Genomic DNA, 21613 nt, shown 5'->3' on the forward strand with positions numbered 1-21613 from the left:
ACAACTTTGACACAGTTCAGTCTGCTATGATAAGAGTTCGAAGTAAGGCTGGGAACACTCTACAAAATGTGTTATCTACAACTACCGTAACAATGACTGGTAAAAACAAAAACAACAACTCCCAATCAGCATGCCAATTCATGCGTACACACTATACATGTGTTAAAGGATTTACTGTCAGATCTGTGCTCTTCAGGCTGAAAATATCATGACTCTATAAACTCTACGGAGATCCTGATCGTGAGTGCATACACACTGCAGGATTGGAACGAGATTTATAGTTCTGCTGAACAATCAAATGAAACGACGACTGGAACTTTGGAATGACCATCTTTCATTGTTTAAGTATACACACTAATGCAATATTGACCCGAACGGTCGTTTATCGCTCGATTGACCCAATAGTCGGCTGAAAAACCTGTAGTGTGTACCCAGGCTGCCTAAGAGCCATTATCCGGTCAATCACACCAAAAATGACCACTCGGGTCAATATCGCTTTAGTGTGTATACTGCAACAATGAACAATTATCGTTCCAAAGCACATCGTATCTATCGTTTGATTTGATTTTTAAACCAGACTAAAGATCTTGTTGAACGCCGGAACGTCGTTCCAAATCTGCAGTGTGTATGCACTCGCGACCGAAAGTGTCCATAGATCTCCATGGAGGAGTGTGCAGCGTCATGATCTTTTCAGCAGATGATTATGAAGGATAAGGAGCACAGATCTGAAGGTAAATCTTGTATAAAAGTGTTTAGTATGTTCACATGAATCAGCATGCTGATCAGGACTGGGGTTTTTTTTTTTCAGTCGTAAAATCAGTAACTAGATCGCATCAGGAGAAATTTCCTGCAGTGTGTACCCAACCTAACTGTTCATGGGACAACAATACCCTGAGCACTCCAGAAATCTGCATTTTATAGGAAGGTGGCAAAAAGAAATTTTGCCAAACACCTCGCTTATAAGAGTGCATCAAAAAAACATGTTGAAGAATTAGGCTAAGTACACACTGAAGAATTTTCCGAAAAATATGTTATCTCAAATGATTGCACTTATGACTGAAAGTCCAAACAGTCTGACGAATCATGCATACACACGGACACGATTTACCATCAGATCTGTGCTCTTCATCTGGTCCTCTAGTCTTCAGAGAATGACAGCACAATATTCATTCATTCCTGTCATACTGATTGAAACACCTTGTTATAGCTATACACTTGTCCTAACGAATTTCGCTAGCTTCTGTGACTCAAACAAAACATTCAGTCTCGGAACAAACAAATTAATTATTCCTTCTACAGCAATCTCTACATTTATTCACCGGGACATTCATTGCTAGCATCAGCTGAAAAGAGCCAGACTCTGTAAATTCTATGGGGATCTTGAGCATGAGTGCATACACACTACATGATTGGTCGGAAAATATTAAAACAGTACAACCAACCAAATGAGCCAACAATCGATACTTTGGAACGACTTTCGACCATCATGTCACTATACACACTAACCCAACTTCCAACCAAACGGTAATATGTCGGCTAATTTGCTCGATTATTGGACGAAAACGCTCCAATGTGTACCTAGCCTTACATACCAACAGGAGGAAGATTCTTATAGGTTATAACTTCACAATCCTTAATAACAATCATAATCGAAATCTTCAATGTTTATAGAGCTATGATTCTACTAATGGACTGGCATATCTGGAGTTGTAGCCACTGGCAGCCTGGAAATGGGTTTATGTTAATTGTATTTACTTTTATATATGTAATGTTTTATCAATCTCCTATTTTTCCAGTAAACATAATGGATGAAGGGGTGTTGGATATAAGGGAATGAACAGCAGGGGTGCACAACCTAATTTATATTTAATTTACTCACAATGCCTTGGGCAGTGTCATCTCTAAATGCAGCCGCAGTCATAAGTATTGTATGCTGTAAAAGATTTAACTCATTAAGAAAATCCATAAGCCATTCAGTATTTAAAATGTAATTTCATAGATTTTTTTTTTTTTTTATCTTCAATTGTTTGCTTCAATAAGGACCCTAACGTATCTGGAACACTATGTTTATTAGCGGGATACTTAAATCATTAAGATTTTATAGCAACTTTAGATTCATTGTCACATCTTTCAAATGAACCCACCAAATAGGTTTCTATTTATTTTACCTTTCTTTTACACACTTCATAGGTTTGTGATGATAATCATCAGCACACATCTTTGCACCATCCCTCAGGATTCCACAACTTTATGCTCCTGAGGAGACCCAGATCCCCACTGGGCGACCAGGGAGGTAGGTAGCCCAGTGGGGCATCCTAACACTTTTTTATTTAACATATACTATATACATTTTAAAAATACATCTTTATTTTATATATCCACACATTTACAATCCCAGAAACGAGATTTAAACATTTCGGCGCTGCGTGCCGGTTACTAATCAAATTCACAGCACCCAAACACAGAATACATTTACACTTTCACATGGCTATAGACTTACACTCCCAGCGCCAGAACTTAACCCTTTCAGCGCCAACACATTGAATACATTTTTAAAGAAAAAAACATTTAAATTAAATTTTGAGCCCATTAGGTGCCGCAGCATCAGGTATCAATCCTCCCAATGCTGCATGTTCATCTTGCCAATGTGCGGGAACTGACAACAAGCCTATTTTATGCTGATCAAACGGGCATACACCCAACTTAGCACAACTATGAAAGCCATAGATTAAGTAGTAGTGTTTTTATTCACAACAGTCTGATAATACACATTCATATACAGAAATAAGGTACAGATTTGTCTGATCTATTTCTAAAAACAGAGAGGTAAAAAAGAAAATAAATCCCTGGTGGGTCACCACACCAATAACAGGAAATGCTTGAGGATTCACACACACACACACATATATATTATATTATATATCTATATATATTATATCTATATATATATATATTATATCTATCTATATACACACACACACTCAGCCCAAAAGTTTTGAGAATGACACAAATATTATTTTTCACAAAGTCTGCTGCCTCAGTTTTTAACTTGGCGATTTGCATATACTCCAGAATGTCATGACGAGTGCTCAGATGAATTGCAATTAATTTCAAAGTCCCTCTTTGCCATTATAATGGACTTTATCCCCAAAACAACATTTCCACTGCATTTCAGCCCTGCCACAAAAGGACCAGCTGACATCAGGTCAGTGATTCTCTCCTTAACACAGGAGAGAATGTTGACAAGGACAAGGCTGGAGATCACGGTCATGCTGATTGAGTTAGAATAACAGACTAGAAGCTTTAACAGGAGTGTGGTGTTTGAAATCATTGTTCTTCCTCTGTTAGGCATGGTTATCTACAAGGAAACACGTGCAGTCATCATTGCTTTGCACATAAAGGGCTTCACAGGCAATGATAGGGCTGCAAGTAAGATTGCACCTAAATCAACCATTTATTGGATCATCAAGAAATTCAAGGAGAGAGGTTCAATAGCTGTGAAGAAGGCTTTGTGGCGCCCAAGAACGTACAGCAAGCGCCAGGACCTTCTCCTAAAGTTGATTCAGCTGCAGGATCAGGGCACCACCAGTGCATGCAGAGCTTGCTCAGGAATGGTGGCAGGCAGGTGCGAGTGCATCTGCACGCACCATGAGGCAAAGACTTTTGGAGGATGGCCTGGTGTCAATAAGGCCAGCAAAGAAGCCACTCCTCTCCAGGAAAAACAGCAGGGACAGACTGATATTCTGTAAAATGTACAGGGATTGGACTGCTGAGGACTGCGGTAAAGTCATTTTCTCTTATGAATCCCCTTTCAGATTGTTTGGGACATCTGGAAAAGTGCTTGTCCGGAGAAGGAAAGGTGAGCGCTACCATCAGTCCTGTGTCATGCAAACAGTAAAGCATCCTGAGACCATCCATTTGTGGAGTTGCTTCTCAGCCAAGGCAGTGGGCCCACTCACGATTTTGCCTAAGAACCCACCATGAATAAATAATGGTACTAAACATCCTCCAAGAACTTCTCCCAACCATCAAAGAACAGTTTGGTCACGAACATTGCCTTTTTCCAGCATGAGCCCCTTGCCAGAATGCAAAAATGATAACTAAGTAGCTTGGGGATCAAAATATCGAAAATTTTGGGTCCATGGCCAGGAAACTCCCCAGATCTTAATCCCATTGAGAACTTGTGGTCAATCCTAAAGAAGCAGGTGAACAAACAAAAACCCACAAATTCTGACAAACTCCAAGCATTGATTAGGCAAGAATGGGCGGCCATCAGTCAGTATGTGGCACAGAAGTTGATTAACAGATGCCAGGGCGAATTGCAGAGGTCTTCAAAAAGAAAGAAAAAACACTGCAAATATTGACTCTTTGCATAAACTTAATGTAACTGGTAATAAAAGGCTTTGACACTTATGAAATGCTTGTAATTTTACTTCAGTATACCATAGCAACATCTGACAAAAAGGTCTAAAAACACTGAAGTAGCAAACTTTGTGAAAAACAATTACTTGCGTCACTCTCAAAACCTTTGGCCATGACTGTGGTGTGTGTGTGTGTTATTAATAGTAAATAAAAGTATCTCCAAATTCTCTTCTGCTCATCCCTGCACATAAACCCATTCACACACAGCAACAACTAAATACTCTCAGCCCGAAACATCTCATGTGCACTAAAACTACTCTACTGTACTATAACTACCCTGTTCTGCAAAATCTAGCGGCTTCTTTCTACAACAACACCGTTACTTCAGTCCAAGATATTTCCAGTCATCACATAGTCAGTCAGTCTCTGGCTATCCAGACCTCAACCACTGAACACCAAACTGACCCGCTACCTGCAAAAGGGCTCCCACGCTGCTGAGCGTCACTCATCTTGCTTCAATCCATACTTCCTCCAAAATAAATTCTTTCTTTCTTCTGACAACATTGCCCTCTCACATGTTAAGCAATATTTCATGTTTGTAATATCCACCTATTCTTATAACCCCCCTATGTCTTTGCCAACCTGCACCACCTCCCTCACAACCTATGACTTTCCAAAGACAAAATCAACACCATTGGACAAAATATCTCCTCAAGCCAGATCCCACATACAACTTCTACTACACTCCCAAATCCATCTTCAGTTCATTCTCCCCAGTAACCAAACACATTGTCCCTGCACTCATCTCATCCTACAACCTGCCACCTCGACCCTCCAAACGTCTCCTCTGTCTCCCACTGCACACTCACCTCTAGCTTACCTCTTCAACCTGTCTCTCTCCATGGACACTTTCCCTACTTAAAACATGCGTTAAATATTACGAATTCTAGAGAAACAACTTCTTGACCTAAGCTCTCTCTCCCAACTACCCTCCTATTTGTACACAAGTTGCTCAAGTAGTTTGGAGACAACCACCTATCTTGCTTGCTCTACTCTCATTCCCTTTTTTTACTTATTGTAATCGGGATTCTGGGTGCATTGATGAACCCCAAGGCTGGTTGTCTCTGGGGATAGAGGGCCCCACATAGGTTTTTGCAGGCCCAATTCCACTACAAGTTTGAGCCCTGTGCTGAATGGGCAGTTAGTGGTTTGCTGGTGTTGCAAATCTAAATTCATGTGTAAAAATACAGCTGATCCCATGATTTTTGTGTGTACATTTGGGTTGTAATTGTATGTGTTACTCTAAATCAAGCCCAGAGTCTCCACTATCTGTTAAGTCTGCAAGCACCTGATTAATTATCTCCTTATGTACAGCAATACAGAACATGTTGACGATTTAGAAATATACCAAGGATATACGATATAACCACTACCTTTCATGCTGTCAGTATTAAAGGACTTCTATTTTGTAGACACTAGTCATGTGCCTTAAATTAGGCATAATTAGAAAAAAAGACGACCAGTAACACCATGTGAAAACTCATTAGCAAGATTTACAAACATTACTACACAAGACTGCATAAGAGAAATCAGAGCAGGGGAAGCATTGTACGATCAATACTTGCACAGAAGAAATGCTAAATGGTACAAAGAAAATATTTCACATCAGCAATAAATAAAATTTCACCATACATAAGCACAAATGAAAACATTACTGCTGCTTATTGGAAGTGTGGGCAAACAGGAATGTTACAATATAGGGAGAGTGTAAATTGAAGTACGGTTTCCTAAACAACAAATGTAAAATTCTTTAAGAGAATTTACCATATTTCTTTAAGTGAATTGTACCTAACAAAAAGAAAAAGTGTTCTTTTAGGGAACACTGGAAGAAAAGAATTTACAGTGATCAAAGTTCTCTCACACCATCATAGACAGATATACATTTGAAAACTAGTTGCACTTTAGAAACATAACTTTATTGTCTAATTAATCTCTATGACCCACTCTCATTCAATCAAGAGGAAAAGATTAAGCTCATTCCTCCTGCGGCAATATTTTTTATTAGAGTTCAGTTAAAACAACTGATAGCCAGGGTACTATGTCACCAGAATCACTGCAATACAGCGAAAAAAAATTGCAAACAGTTTGGGGATAAAAAAAACAAAACAAAAAACACTGAAGTGCAACAGATAACACAAAATTGTATGCATGAAGTTTCCCTCCCACTAAAGAATCTTCAGATCCAGGCAATATGAGAAACCAGCAAAAAACAGTTAAGACAGTGACGTCCATAGGGGTTCATTTTGGCTATTTAAGTGAAAAAGTCAACACAAATTGACTTCTCTTCAAATAATGTTAATTTGTTCTCATATAACATATATAATATCAGAAGACAGACAGCTTTTGAAAACAATTTACATTGCCTGCTTTTACAAACTTCCAGTTTGATAATATCTCAATTAATAACATGGTGCAAACATGTTACAGCTCACACATTTAACTTATCTGCATGGAGTGTATGAAAATCATAGTTTTATAAGAGCCCATTAACATGGGTTTATAATTATATTTTTGTAGTACCTACAAGTTGCAAGCTCTGCAAATGAGGACATTGTATGCAGTAGTTCACACATAGGACAAGTCCAGGCTACAGATGAAGCATGATGTAGCCAGAAGCATCATCCTAGTGGCAATACAAAGTTGTTGAAAATCTGAGCCTATAGTTTATGCAACAGGAAACAAAGTGTAACTGTAGCAGATCTGATATCAAGAGAAGAGTCCAGCTGCCATAGTGGAAGGAACAAGCCAAGGTCACTGCTGACTTGAAGTTGAGTGACAAGCAGGGCAATGGGCCAGCATCATAGAATATGGAGTTTGGAACCCCAGCAGGTTTACTTCCTGCCATTATTTTTAACATATATAATATCATAAAACAGGCAGCTTTTACTAGCACTTTACATTTTCAGTAGTTTTTAATAAATCACCTGTAGAAGTTTGCAAGCCCTACAAATCTCTGCACACGCATCTCAATGTTGGGGAGATGGCATTCCAGTAAAAATGTTCTTTCGGCAGGATCCACAAGACCTTCCAGTGAGATAATGTATGAGAAATTGGACTTGTCTTTTCATGTTCTTCAACAAATATTGGTCCAAGGAATCCTGTAGGACAAAGTTAATAAAGGGCTGGAATGTACCGGTGGTGTTAAAGAGGCCTTACGTGCATCATTAGATATATATAGTTTACTTGGGCCTGGAATGAAGACTTCCATTCATCCCCTGGTCTAATGTAAATCAAATTGCATGCCCCCTGAAGATCCAGTTTTATAATCTTTACAATAACTCATGAATCAATGGGATGAATCATGGTCAGCTTATTTTTTAATTAGTATTCAAGTTCCAAGAAGAGTTTATTCTTGTGTGATGTGTAGTGAAATGTGTCTTCTTGACACGGTTAGGACAATTAGTGACATAGTGACCAGGCTTGCACAGTACACACACAGATTTTCAGATGTCATTGGAGCCTTTATTCAGAAGTGACAGGAACTTGAACTGAATCCATCCACTTCTACTCTGGAACCCTCTTGATTCAGAATTGGGTTTCAGAGTAGAAGTTTAGAGAATTGTTGGTGGTAGGATATGGATAACTTTTATACTTAAGGCATATGAAACATGCCCCCTTTTTCCCCTTTAAAAAATCCTTGATCAATAAGAATACTAAATATAAATGCGCCCAAACTATTTGGAGTGCAAAGATGTTATTAGTTGATAAACCTCTGTGATAATGATGGCTCTCTGCAGCGGCATTCGCAGTGGGGAATTCAGCAGCATACCCTGCCGATATACATCCGCTTTGGCAGAGCGTTGTCAAGATGGCTTCAGCTGTGGTGCAATTATTTGGATCATTATCGTATATTTGTAATGAGCTACAAAACTCTGCAGCACCAGACAGTCAAACTGACATACAAAATGCAATTGTAAAAGAGAACAATTTTACATACAAGGTTAACAAAGGAGGTGTAGACGAGAGACGGAGGGAAGAGAGAGCCTTGCTTGTAAGAGCTTACAATCTAGAGGATTAAAAAATAAATGTAATCAGTTAAATCATCCTGACTCTGATTTACAGTTGTCTTGTTCCATTAAGATGGATGTCAAAGCCATAGCTTCATCTGCAAACACGTGAAATTATCCAACCTACTTTATCTCTTTTAACAGAGCCAAGAAGACCATAGTTGGAAATGTAACTGTATACTGGTTGAAGAATGCCCAGTAATGGCAATAGTCTCATCTGAACCTTAGAGTGTTTCCTGAGAAGTTACAGGAGAGGCAGATTGGACACACAATTCTTCAATCTGTTGCTGTATGCCTGTGAATTGATCTGTATAGTTGAGGACCTGGCGGGTAAGATGCTGGATTTTGGAGAGCTTATGAAAGCGGAGTATGAGAGTGTAGGTTTTGGGTCAAAGCAATCACTTGATGGGACAGAACAGAATCTGCTCTGGGTTGCCAATTGAGTACTCTTGGTACAAGTATCTCAAAACCTAGTTCAAAGAAGAATAGAAGACAAGCAATGCACCACTGGCAGGTTCCAATCCTGACCGTAGAATGCTCATGGGAGACTTTGTAACTGCAACTGAGGATTATTATTAATTGGATGGAGCATGATTTAGTGGTAAGAAGTGAAACAAAATGAAAAGAAAACTCCACACTAACCTTAAAATGTATTTTTGGTGTTGTTTAAATAATTGTATTTCAGCATAATTTAGTAATCACCTAGGTCCTAGGTTATAGAATTCCTCCATTCCAGCAGCTCCCCCGGAAGGGCTCCAACAGTCCAGCATTACTTGTGTCTTTGCTACCGTTTGCCTTTTCAAAATAAGGCATTGTTGATACCCGTCCATCATGAACTTGATGGGAAGAGGAATTTCACATGGAGGAGAAAGGCATCAACTACATTGTTCTGTTTGAAATAAAATTACTTTAGTATCAAAGAGCAGCAATGCACTGTTTCAGGCCTCTGAGGAGTCCCACTGTATCCCATTTATCCCACTGTATGCGATTATTTTACAATAATCGCATGAACTCCAACCAAAACTAAAAAATTAAATTTTTCGGTGGAATTCCACTTTAATCCCTTCCCGATTGGGGGGGGGTATGTCAAATTTTGCTATGCATTTGTTCAAACAGACAATGTTTAAACTACTTTGTGTACCCTGATAAATGTCAGCGTTTTCTTTAAAATGGGTAGGGTTTTCTTTTGAAAGCATTGTAAAATAAGCAACATTTTATTTTTAATGCACTATAAAAAGGGGCAAACAGTCAAAATTAGCCCAAAATAAAAAGGCTTTCCTGCACTGGAGGAAATACCTCATGTTGTCACAGAATTTCTTATGCTAAGTGATGAAGTCTAAGCTAGCCCATTAAGCTAATTAAGTTAATTTTGAACAGTGATCGGCCACTTCACAGAAACCTGAGGCTGTTCATGACAGGTATGGAACTGCGCCAGTGTTGAATTCAGGAAGGGGCTGAAAGTGGGAAGTTATTTTAAAGTCATTCTCTATTCTCATCACACAGCAAAATTTACTACTTTTAGTATGGAGTGCTGAATCAGTAAAAAATAAAAAAAAAATAAAAAAAATAGCAATTTATAAATGTGACACTTTGTGATGATACTGACCCCTTTTTACATATTGGCCTAGAGAAGACAAGGAAAAGCTAAACAAAATTGGAGTGATAATATTCTAGAATGTGAAACACAAAAAAGGACAATCCTAAAGAGAAGTTAAGGCAACATTTCCATTTGACTTTCATTATAGAATATCCTCCTATGGGTCTTTCACAAAAAAGCAAATGTAGAACCACAATGCTTTTTGTGTGCACATGTGGCCTTATTGTGCACTAAGCATATTTCAATGTGTAAACCTACTTCAGTCTTTGGAAACACACCCATGAAGTCGGTTTTGCATGTTTGTGGATGCTTCAGAAAAGACACAGGTTGGAAGCAGTAAAAAACCATCACATCAAAATCCAATGTAGTCACAGTTATCAATTTAAACATTACCTTTTGTTTCCTAAAGCAAAGCTCAATTATAAGCCTTAAATTACTCATTAATGTAGGGTAACATTGGGCAGGTCTTATCTACACTAATTACTTTTAGGTGTTGAAATGTTTTATTATTATGTCCACCTATAAGTGAACACAGAAAATTAAAAAAATGCATCCCATTTATAGAGAAGGATGAAACCACCACATCTCTGGGTCCTAAGAGGTCGCTGAAAAAGTTAAGTCCTATTACAGGAAGGAAAAGGGGTGTGCCCACTGCAAAAGCAGGAAGGACCCCTCTAAATGCATCCTGTCTTTATAGAATTAAAATAAATCTGTCCCGCAAATTAAAAATCACTTTCTGGACTCTAGTGCAATCTGCACTTAGCAAGGAGTGCCCCCAATGCTCACAACTCTCCCCTTTTGAGTAGTGCAAACTGCTGCACCGCTGCAGTCATTACCATCTTGGACTCTAACACCATGTGCTTCTCCATAAAACTTTGAGTAGATGGTCAAAAACAAATCGATGCTGCAGTTTTACCCTTAATTTTTATCCACTGTGTTTTGTGTTCCATAGTGATTTTCCTCTTCATAAATAGGTCTATCTTTTGGTAACATATTAAAATTGAAGAATATCAAGTGAAATTATATGGGGAAAAGAAGAAAGGATTAAAAAAACATTTCCTATGCTTCTTAGCAATAGTGCAACATGCTAAAAGTTATCCCAAAACTCCTAATTACAAGGGTATAAAATATGCATAGTTTATGTCAGCTATATACAGCTACATTGACTTGGTGTAACTTGGATCTAACATCGGCTGACAGGAAGACACTGGAGTTATCACTGCTGACAGACAGGGAGAACCAAGACAGGTCTATATTGAATCGTGATCTTCCGTTCACTTTCAGAAATCCCCAAAGTAGTCACTATTTTGACATCAAAGGATTCCTTCCCTCTAATAAATATGGAAACACAGGTCAGGCTCCTGCACTGGGCTATAGAGAACAGTCAGTTTAGGGGGCAGATGTGTTGGTGATTTCCTCACATAGTATAGGAAAATCAGTTATAATCTAGCCTCTCTTTGATCTCCAAGTATGTAACTCCAACCAATTCTACCTTTACTATATCTGAATATTACCTGATAGCAATCTTTGAATTTCTCTATGTATGTAGCTACAGTTTGTCAGCAACTGTGTTAAACGGTTGTTCAGTGATACAGATTTGAGGACACTGTACTAGTCAGATTTGATCAATCCTAACACCCAACAATTACATCCCTTTGATAAGCTAACCAATTAACACACACACACATATATATATATATATATATAGCTTGTATATAGTGAGTGTAAACCAAGTGTTCACATAACTGCAACTGAAGTAGACCTAGACACAGTTAAATACACCCCTGTTAGCAGTAGTATTTCCTGTGATTGCAGGAGGGCTGGTGCAACGACAACAATCGAGAGCACTAATAAGCCCCTTAATGATTATGGACCCATTGCTCAAGTTGGTAGTACTTAATTAGTGTGGCTGCTAAATATATATATATATATATATATATATATATATATATATATATATATATATATATATTACTTAATTGATCATTTCATTTAGAATGCAGCACGCAAGAAGATTCCCATTGGAATTTTTGCATTTATTATTAAGACATTCTGTTTTGTTTATGATACAATGATACTTCATTACATTGTTATATTGTGTACAGAGAGGGTGTTGCAACTTTAGCATGCATATCTAGCACTGTCGAGCCACATATCTTCTCTCTCTATGCTATTATGGTGTTCAAGTATACACATTTGTTGCTCCTGAGGTAAACCTGGCACACATGCTAGGATTGTAGATATGGACGTACTGTGAAGCATATAGGCATGTAAATTAAGTTTCACACCTTAATCGTTTCCTGCTAACATTTGCAACCTTAATATGTCCTACTCTATGCCCCATAAAATAAAAACATTTTTCATGCACATACCATCTCAAATTCTCTGTACTGTAGAACCGGGCAGACAAAAAGGTCAATATAGATGTAAACTATAATGCAGCAAGGTTTTCCACACTCTACTAGGCTGAATGGTATGCAATACATCTAGTTAGTTAGTATGAAGGATTATTGAATAAGTGAAGGAACTATTGTGGCAAGGCTGGACTAGGTCTACAAATAGAAGAGTGACTAAATTACAACATGACAAAGTAACAATTGCTTCTGGCATGTAGCCAATACCAACCTGCTTAAAGTTTTCGTTTCACACAGCGAGTTAGCTAGTATCAATGTAATAAATTTCAGCTATTCTGAAACCACTAGTGAACAGAAGCAAACAATCTTGCTACAGGATAAATTTCTGATTTTTTAATACGGACACACAAATCAGTTCTGCTGGCAGTTTGTTCTTGGGCTCCATATAGGATAACGCCATGAGGAGAAAAAAAAAAATACAAATATATTGATGAATGTTACTACCCCTTCACCCCCCCATTAATCAACTAGCAGAAACATGGGGGTCCTATACCAAAAAAAACTGTGGGAGAAGCTCCCTGACTCAGGCACGTCTGCAGTGCTCACATTGTGAATTTTAAACATAATTTAGTCAGAGGCTGCCAACATAACTTGTCCAATCAGTTGCATCAAAAACCACCTCCGATACAGTTTATCATAGTAGATCATAAATAGTAAGAGTTAGCAGAGAGTTTGGATTTACCTATGGGGGTCCTGTTTTAGTTGATATTTTAAACGTTATGGTCCATTACAAATGTTTATATGCATTTTATCTGTTAGCGTTGTTAACACTTAGGTGATGATATTCTCCGATTCTATGAATGTTGAAGCCGTAGCAGAAAGGATAAGATTTTGTGGTATGACGTGTGATCAAGTGGTTACATATAAACAAGGGAATTATATGCATCCAAATTGGGTGTGTTACTGTATTTTCATCTACTGTACAGTCCATCTGCTGAAATGAAATTGGATCTGTGTACTACTGTCTATTCTCCTCTAACATTTGTTTAAACATATGTTACAATAAAGTTTTAATACTGACAATTTTTACTAAACATGGGTATTATATTCTATCAGATCAGTGTTCAACCCAGGATGTATACATCATAATCCATACTTGGAATATGGACCTGTCATTCACAGAACACCCAAATGTGAGCATTCATAGTAAATTCTGAAAAGACAATGGTCATTATCATCAAGGATCTTTTCTTTTTTAAATCACATTTTCTGCAATGCTTCCCATGGGATTTAAAACAGCAACCTAGTGGGTTTTGCTTTAAACGAAATTGTCTTTCAACAGGAAAAAGAAAAAAGAGACAAGTGAAAATAAAACAAAAACCCACACATCGAACGATAACAATTTATAGAGATCATAATTTTTACAAGGGCCAGCTATACACCATGCAATAAATGAACTAATATGGATGCAAATATTGGATCTGCGCTCCCTTTGAGTGTTTCTAACTCTTAGGGGGGAATTCAATTCCCCCTGAATTTGCACGGCGTTAAAACTATTACCGTTATTACGGTAGTTTTAACCCGGATTTCTGCTTGCAGCTCAGGGAGTTGAAAGCAAAAAGCCAGCGTTGACACTACCGTAATAAAGCTCATTTCCGTTATTACGGTAATAATGCGCAGGCCACATTACCGTTACCCGTAACGGAGCCAATTGAATTCCCCCCGTAGGGCTAGATTTACTAAACTGTGGGTTTGAAAAACTAGAGATGTTGCCTATCGTGACTAACGGGAGTGTATGATCATTTATGGACATCATTGTGTTTTGAAACGCTTTTTGTCATAAGGAGCTAATTACCTGATTTAATAATTTGGTTTTTTAATCCAAAAGAAGTTCAGAAAGACATTTGAGGTTGATTTAGGACATATTTTTCTACTTGCTATTTATAAGGCATTAGCCAATATGATGGTTGGCATTCAGTTGTTTATCATTTACATGTAAATATGTATATAAACCTGTAGCTACAGTTAAGTCTAGTTATGCTAGTTCTATTTCGAGAAGTTACACATACATTGACAGAATGGTACCATTTTATCACAACTTTTATGTGCTATGCAGAAATATTTATCAGTTCACAAAATGACATATCTGCAGACATTCCTACCTACCAATAAACGAACTACGCCTCCCCTCACCTGCTTGCTCACCGTTCACTACACACTGTACAATGCAGCCTTAGCATGAGCTTGCAAGATACCCCTCACTTCACAGAGATATCACACCTTGCAAATAGATCCAACACCTAAGCCATTCTACACTTGGCTTTCCCTGGATGGCAGTGCAGTTAACCTCCACTATGAACCTCCATGGGACAGTGTGAAAGTTCTGAGCCCATTAAGAGCTCTAAGTAGCTCCCTAATCGTAGCACTATGGGCATCTTTCTGATCACAGGAACACCCGAACACTAAGATTCTCACTAAAAAAAAAAAAACCCACTAAAAACACTCTGAACAATTCACACCACAGTGATCACAGATTTCCAGACTGGGCCTTCAACCTCTGGTTACATGGATGGTCTGGGAAAATGGTCCCAGCAGTCTGGTGTTGCAGGCTAACTAAATACGGGTTTTCAGCTGGGTTCCCTGTTCCTCTGGACCCAATCCTTAGTTGCAACCAAAGCCGCTTGGATGCACATACAGAATTCTGAAACAAGACCGCGGTCTAATTAAGGTGTAATTCTATAAAGGAAAAACAAAATGACTCTTCTACGGATAAGAATTTCAGAACCGAAAACAAAGTCACCCTGGAATAGCAAGGAGTGAATACTTGTTCTTTTCAGTCTTCTACATTGCTCTGTAGCACCCCAAATACAAATTATCTACGTTGGTGTCTTTACACAAAGCCAAGAACTCCACTTTGAAATGCCATACTAAGAGGTTAAAAACCTCCTGATTGAGGTTGCCTACTGTTTTTGACAATACATACTGATGAAAAAGTAGGCCTCCTTCTGCCGTGATCCCAATTGCCATGTTAATTATAGAGGAATTTATTTCCACCTAGTTCTTCATATTTCCAGTAACCCTCAAAGATATCTCTATTAATCTGAGACTCCTCTTATCCACCGAATAACTTCCTCCACTTCTGGAGACCTGGGGATGACCAAATCACTTACAGAAAGTATTCCAGTAATCCATTTAGTCAGTATTTATGAACAGATTGTTGTGGGTCCACCAATACAGTGAAGGATTTACAAATACTGTAATATGCACATCAGCACCAAGAGACAGGATCAATGTTTAAAAAACAAAAAACAAAACAAAAAAACTGCTGGCTATAGCAAACACATGTGATGACTCAAGGAGAGGGATTTCCACGATTCAAGCCGTCATGCTCTGCTCAAGTAGTGTAATGGGCAGCCTGTAACTCACAGTGAAGAGACCTATTTGTTGTAAAAGATTCTGGCGAAGCAAAGTCTGGCACAATCAGAATTCTGCTGGTTTGGTTTTTGATCTACTCTTTCAAAAAAGTGTCAACAGACCATGACTGGTACTGGCAGCATCCTTACAGTTTAAAACAGGTTTTTCACCTTCAGAGGACAATAATTTATGGTTTATATGTGGACTCCTGCAACTATTACCAAACACATTGTTTAATCCTTTTAGAATATATATGTATGCTGATAAAAATGACAAAGAGATGGATCTCAGAAGAACACCTGAAATAAAACAATACACTACAGGCCACAGCATAGGAATTAACTATTATAATTTATATAGAATACATATTACCTAGCGCTATACCGAGAATATGTAATCATTTACATTAGTCCCTGCCCTATAAGAGCTTACAGTCTAATTCCCTACCAAATACACACAAGTCCATGTTTTGTCAGAAGCCAATAAACTTAACTGTATGTTTTTGGACTGTGGAAGGAAATCAAAGCAGCCGGAAACTCACGTAACCACTGTGAGGACATACAAATCCCACACAGATAAGGGTTTGGTCGGAATCCATAAACCCAGCACTGTGAGGCAGCAATGCTAACCACTGTGTGCCCCAGAGGGAAGCACATGCAGTCACAAGAAATAAATAAAATCAAGTGGTTAAAAAACACCTAGCAAGTTATTACGGCAACAGTTTATGCCTAGTATGCAATAGTATAAAATTACAATGATCTTCTCAAGGTCCTCTAAATAAAAAGGTATAAAGATTTAGATTTTTTTCCCCTTAAAAGGAGAAAAAGAAATGAATTAAAAAGCCAAGATCTCTCATTGAATTGTGACACAAATGCATTACCATTTTTGCAGTTTACAAACAGTATAAATACAGAACATGTGCACCAGGAGGAACTTTATTCAGTTTACAAGGCAACTTATATATCCCCCCAAAGAAAGACAGCTTACTTCGTATCCTATTGAAACAAGCATTTTATGTAAAGTCCATTGAACAGAGGGTGGAAAAAAAAAAAAAACACAAGACTGCAGTGAAAAACATCTTTCTCGGTTTGTGCACCAGTGATTACCAGGGTATGGTATGTATACTGTATGGAATACATGACAGTCATCTTAACAACCTAGCTCTTATTATTGCACTTACTTTCACTTCACTCACTTGGAATGTCTTTTCTCTCGCCACCCCTGGCCCTATTATCCCCCCATTACCCCATAAAACTATTAAGAAAAAAAACAAAACTGGTAGACACCTTCATTACCGCTTTAATGGTACACGACCGACCTCGCTCTTGTACTGTACCTATTTATATATTATGCTTTGTTTTAGGTCTTATTTGGTCTTAGAATATCTCACTTTTGTACTGTATTATAACCGTACTCATGATCGTTCAACCTTGTAAAAATAAAATTAAACAAAAAAAAACCTCTCAATTCTGTTTTAAAGGAGGGACAAGCGGTGAAGAAAAAAAAAAATATGTCTCAGAAAAACACAAATGACTAATAAAACATTTTTTTTGATAGAGATTGACGGTTTAGTGTATACAGAACATTGCATGTTTTATCCCTTAAAACATGTTCCCATTCATTCAACAGTGTCACAGCTAATTGTTAAAATATACATGCTTTTGTTTTGCTTTTTTTATCCTTAAGTTTGATGATCACTGGAAAAATATATATATGAACATTCGAGTACTTGACAGCTGTTGTAGATTTAATTCCTAAACCTACAACCGTTCAACAAGTTGAAATGATGTAGCATTTTTATATACCAAAACGCAAAGCTGTAGACAGAAATGTAATTTACACAAGACGACGAACGTGGGACCTGACTTTTTTTTCTGATTGAAAGTTCTGAGTGCGTCTATTGAAAAGAATAGATGTGCGAGCTTACTCATCACTGCTTATTTAACACAATGCTCATCACAATGTACACACACAACAATCATGGCAAGTAGCTACATTGCAGAAAGTTTATAAATGAAGAGTACATGTTTACCTATTTGAAAACAATATCATCTAGGTGAAAACAAATACAAATTTTAAATGCACGACTTAGCAGAGGGGAATAAAGCGATGCAAAGCAAACATACATATGCAAAGTATGTAGGATGACTACTACAATTAGAGAATTATATTTCCTGTTAGAATATTGCAAACTACTAATTTATAGAACATATAAATAACTGGTCCTATTATTACTACCCAGTGCAGTTAAGCAGCACCACTTATAACAAATCACCTAACATCCCTGTACCTGACCACATATGCCCAGAGAGGGGTGTGTCCTGCAGTATATACCCCTGCCCAGGCCCCTGTATATCTGAGCATACAGGGTTTATGTATGGAGTGTCCAGGGCCTCCCCATGACGAGGAGTTCAATGACGCACTGAGCAAATGTCAACCTGGACAGGGGGGAGAGTGCCCTGTCTCAAGGATAACCACCCCCCAATTGGGACCATTAATACCCAACACCTTTGCGGGAAAACGAGGGAAACAGCAACTGACAGTGACATTTTATTCTCCCACAACCCCGCCCCCCCCCTCTCAGCTTCAGGGATTCACCACAAACATACACCGTGCAGGACCCGCCCCTCTCTCACACACACAGGGACAGAATGGCAAGCACTTGGCAAACGATGGCAGGCGAAAGAGCGGGAAAGGGAGGGGGGGAAGACACAGACCGGCCGAGACCCAGCACTCACAGTCTCTCCTCTCCGCTCGGCGCGGCGGCCATTTTCTAACGGCTCCTCCACAGGCTGAGGAGGGAAGGAGGAGGGGGTGGGCAGGGCTCGAGAGCAGCAGCGGCGGGGTGACGTCACCGCGCCGTGAGCCTACATTGCCTCCACTCGCAGTGACGTGAGGATGTTTCATTGTAGAGAGGATGTGGGCGGGGCGACGAGTTCCCGCCTTTATGCAATAGAACCCTATAGGAAAAGGGCTGTGAGCGGTTTCAAACTTTTGCGTCATGAGTCGTTGTGAGGCGGTGTGAGGGCATGTGTGACGCAGTTACTATGGGGAGAGCATGTATGAGCCCACCATGTGCCTTCATTCTCTCACTGGAACGTATTCTTTGGTGTTGTTACAAACTAAGTTCATTTATTTGTTTCCCAGGCAGTGAATATCTCAGAAATATTATTTTAATATCACTATCTAATTATGCCAAAGGGAAGGAAAACAGAAGCATTGTTGATATTAATATATGCTTGAACCAAAAAAGTGCAAATATTGACTATACTTCTATATAGAGAGTGGGCAAACCCAGAGCCGCAACTTAGAATTCTAGTGCCTGGGGCGAGAAAGACAAATGTCGCCACCCTAGCCCTCAATTTTAACCAAATTATCCCAAAATATTCCTAAATTGCGCCCCCCTTTAGCGTTGCTCCCTGTGCGGTCGGCCTTGTCGCACAGCCCTAGTTATGGCCCTGGGCAATCCTAAAATACAGGTTGATCATGACTAGGTTAAAGCGACTTATTGTTGCTAAAGGATTGCTTTATGGTGTTCTGTGTACATTAAATATAAAAGAAAAGTTGCATTAAGTATTTCTTTCATATTTAATCTTGTGGCCTCATTTAGGGGGAAATGCAATTGTGCATGAAGTGCCGTTGGGGGTGTTGTGTGATGAGGTTCCATGGGATGTTATAATAATAAAACATAACAAAAATCACTTATGGTTTATTAACTAATGCCTAGAAGTGTGCGCTGGTGCAGATCACGTGAGGCAGTGGTGGTACTATCATTTGTGCGGCAGGTGCTGTGCACCAGGGCCCACGGAGATAATGGGGCCTGCTGCATGGCAGATGCAGAGGGTCAGGGGCCTCGGTTCCCATGTCCCTGCATCGGGGCCCACAGCTCGCTAGTTCCGCCTCTGACGCGAGGATCAGGCGGGACTACACTAAATTAATTCCTTGCATTGTCCGGCGGCGCTCATTGCTGGGTACTAAGGTGCCCAAACATCACTGATTTTCCTGCATACCTTTGGGGCGCGATTGAAAATCTGTGATGTTATATTGGCGCAGAGTGCATTCCGGGAGGCACTGGCTGTCACGTATCAGGGAACTGAATCCCCCCCTTCGTGTTCAACGTAAAGATACACACTCCCAAAAAAAAAAACATACTGGTAGGTAAATTGGCTTCTGACAACATTATCCTTAATCGTTTATCCCTGTGACAATACTGTAAAGTGAAACGTGCGCAGGGTAACAATATATTTTTTCATGTCAAGACCCTCAAATGGGTGCCAGCAGCGTCTGTGTTAATATAAATGTTAAATATCAATTAGGGGAGACTTTATAGGAGGAAAATTGAACTCACTATAAGCTTTATAAACATATTGCTGATAGAAGGGAGATACTGCTGGTGACAATAAAGCTATGGCCTTTCCTATAGCAAGCCGAACATAACAAATCATTACAACTACCTATAAAAAATCATTAGCCTTAACAAAAACTAGGGATATTGGTATGATAAAACAGTAGAGGTACTTCTCTGCATCACTCATAGACTAATATATAGAACTGGCACCACTATGCCCATGGGAGCAATAATAGAAATAGTAATTAAATAGCAAGGTAACAACATTGCTATTTTTAGAGTGATAATTGCTATTCTCCCAACTGAATCTAAAGGTGATGGTGATTATATCTCTATAGGAGAAATACCATTATTATTTAAAGTATTCCATATTAGAGGGTGGTACTACCTATAATGAGTTTAGGTGTTTGAATGTTAAATCCTATATGATTGTTATGTAAATCACACCTTGTAAAGGCATAAGATTCTAATGTCTCCCCTATAAGCGATAATAGTGATACAAAAATTAGGACAAACCCTGATTGAGCTATATAAACAGCACTAATACATACAGGTGAAATACTATGATATAAAATCATATATGTGGTTATATATGAATGTCAATTACCACTATATGTAGTCTCATGGCGTATGTCTGTCGAATACGATAGAATTTGATTATACTTGTATGATAAGTGATATATAATTATAGGTCTATCATGGCCCATAAATAACTCAAAAATTTTATTGCGTATGTATTTTTCTCATTTTTTCCATTCTTCTTGGAAATGTTCTCATCTCTTAAGGGTTGTTTACATTAATAACTGTTGGGATGTACGCAACAGGGAGATGACAATTTGATTAAAGATATGAATCTGAAAGTTGTTTAGCATATGCAATTTTAATATACTTACAATCAAATATACCTGAAAAGAAAACATATATATATATATAGGTTAATATAATTACATGTACACTTTAAATGTATGCAAGTATATATAATTATAACATATTAATGTAAAGGTGGCAGACATTATATTATGGCCAATTTTAAGGGTCTGTTTCAATATTTTACGTTATAAAAATATATTAGAGCACAGATTTTCTTTTTGCAACTCACTTTGTTTATTTTAATTTTAATACTTCGCCGTCATAAGCCTACAATACGTGACAAAATCAATATATGGATATGACAATAATAATTTTTAGTAATTTTTAATACTTATAATAAAAGATAATTTTAAAGTTTAGTGGACTGGAGTGCCTTCTCTAAATAACTCTAGTCTTGTAGTAATTATGCCGAGTTTAAGACTCTTTATAATAAATATAAAATGGAGACAAAATCCCATTCCATTATACCCACCTAGAAATATTTTGCAGAGCTCTCAACAACTTAAACCATTTCTATATTGATAAGGGCTCATCAAATTCTCAAGGCTAGTTGTCTCTTATTACTTGAGCCGATCATCAAATTCTCTCAAATTCAAATTAC

The 21613-nt window shown here is 38.3% G+C and overlaps 1 protein-coding gene across 1 annotated transcript in view; it reads right to left on the bottom strand.

Annotated features, from left to right (window-relative positions):
• The window catches only part of MECP2 (methyl-CpG binding protein 2), a 34419-nt gene extending 15811 nt beyond the window's left edge, over window positions 1–18608 (bottom strand). Inside the window, exon 1 of the mRNA XM_075184855.1 lies at window positions 18533–18608. Within this exon, the coding sequence (XP_075040956.1) occupies window positions 18533–18564 (32 nt within the window). The 5' untranslated portion in view covers window positions 18565–18608. The remainder of the gene's footprint in view (window positions 1–18532) is intronic.
• Between the last annotated feature and the right edge of the window lie 3005 nt (window positions 18609–21613).

The sequence above is a fragment of the Mixophyes fleayi genome, chromosome 9 (genome assembly GCF_038048845.1).
Source record: "Mixophyes fleayi isolate aMixFle1 chromosome 9, aMixFle1.hap1, whole genome shotgun sequence".
NCBI lineage: Eukaryota > Metazoa > Chordata > Amphibia > Anura > Limnodynastidae > Mixophyes > Mixophyes fleayi.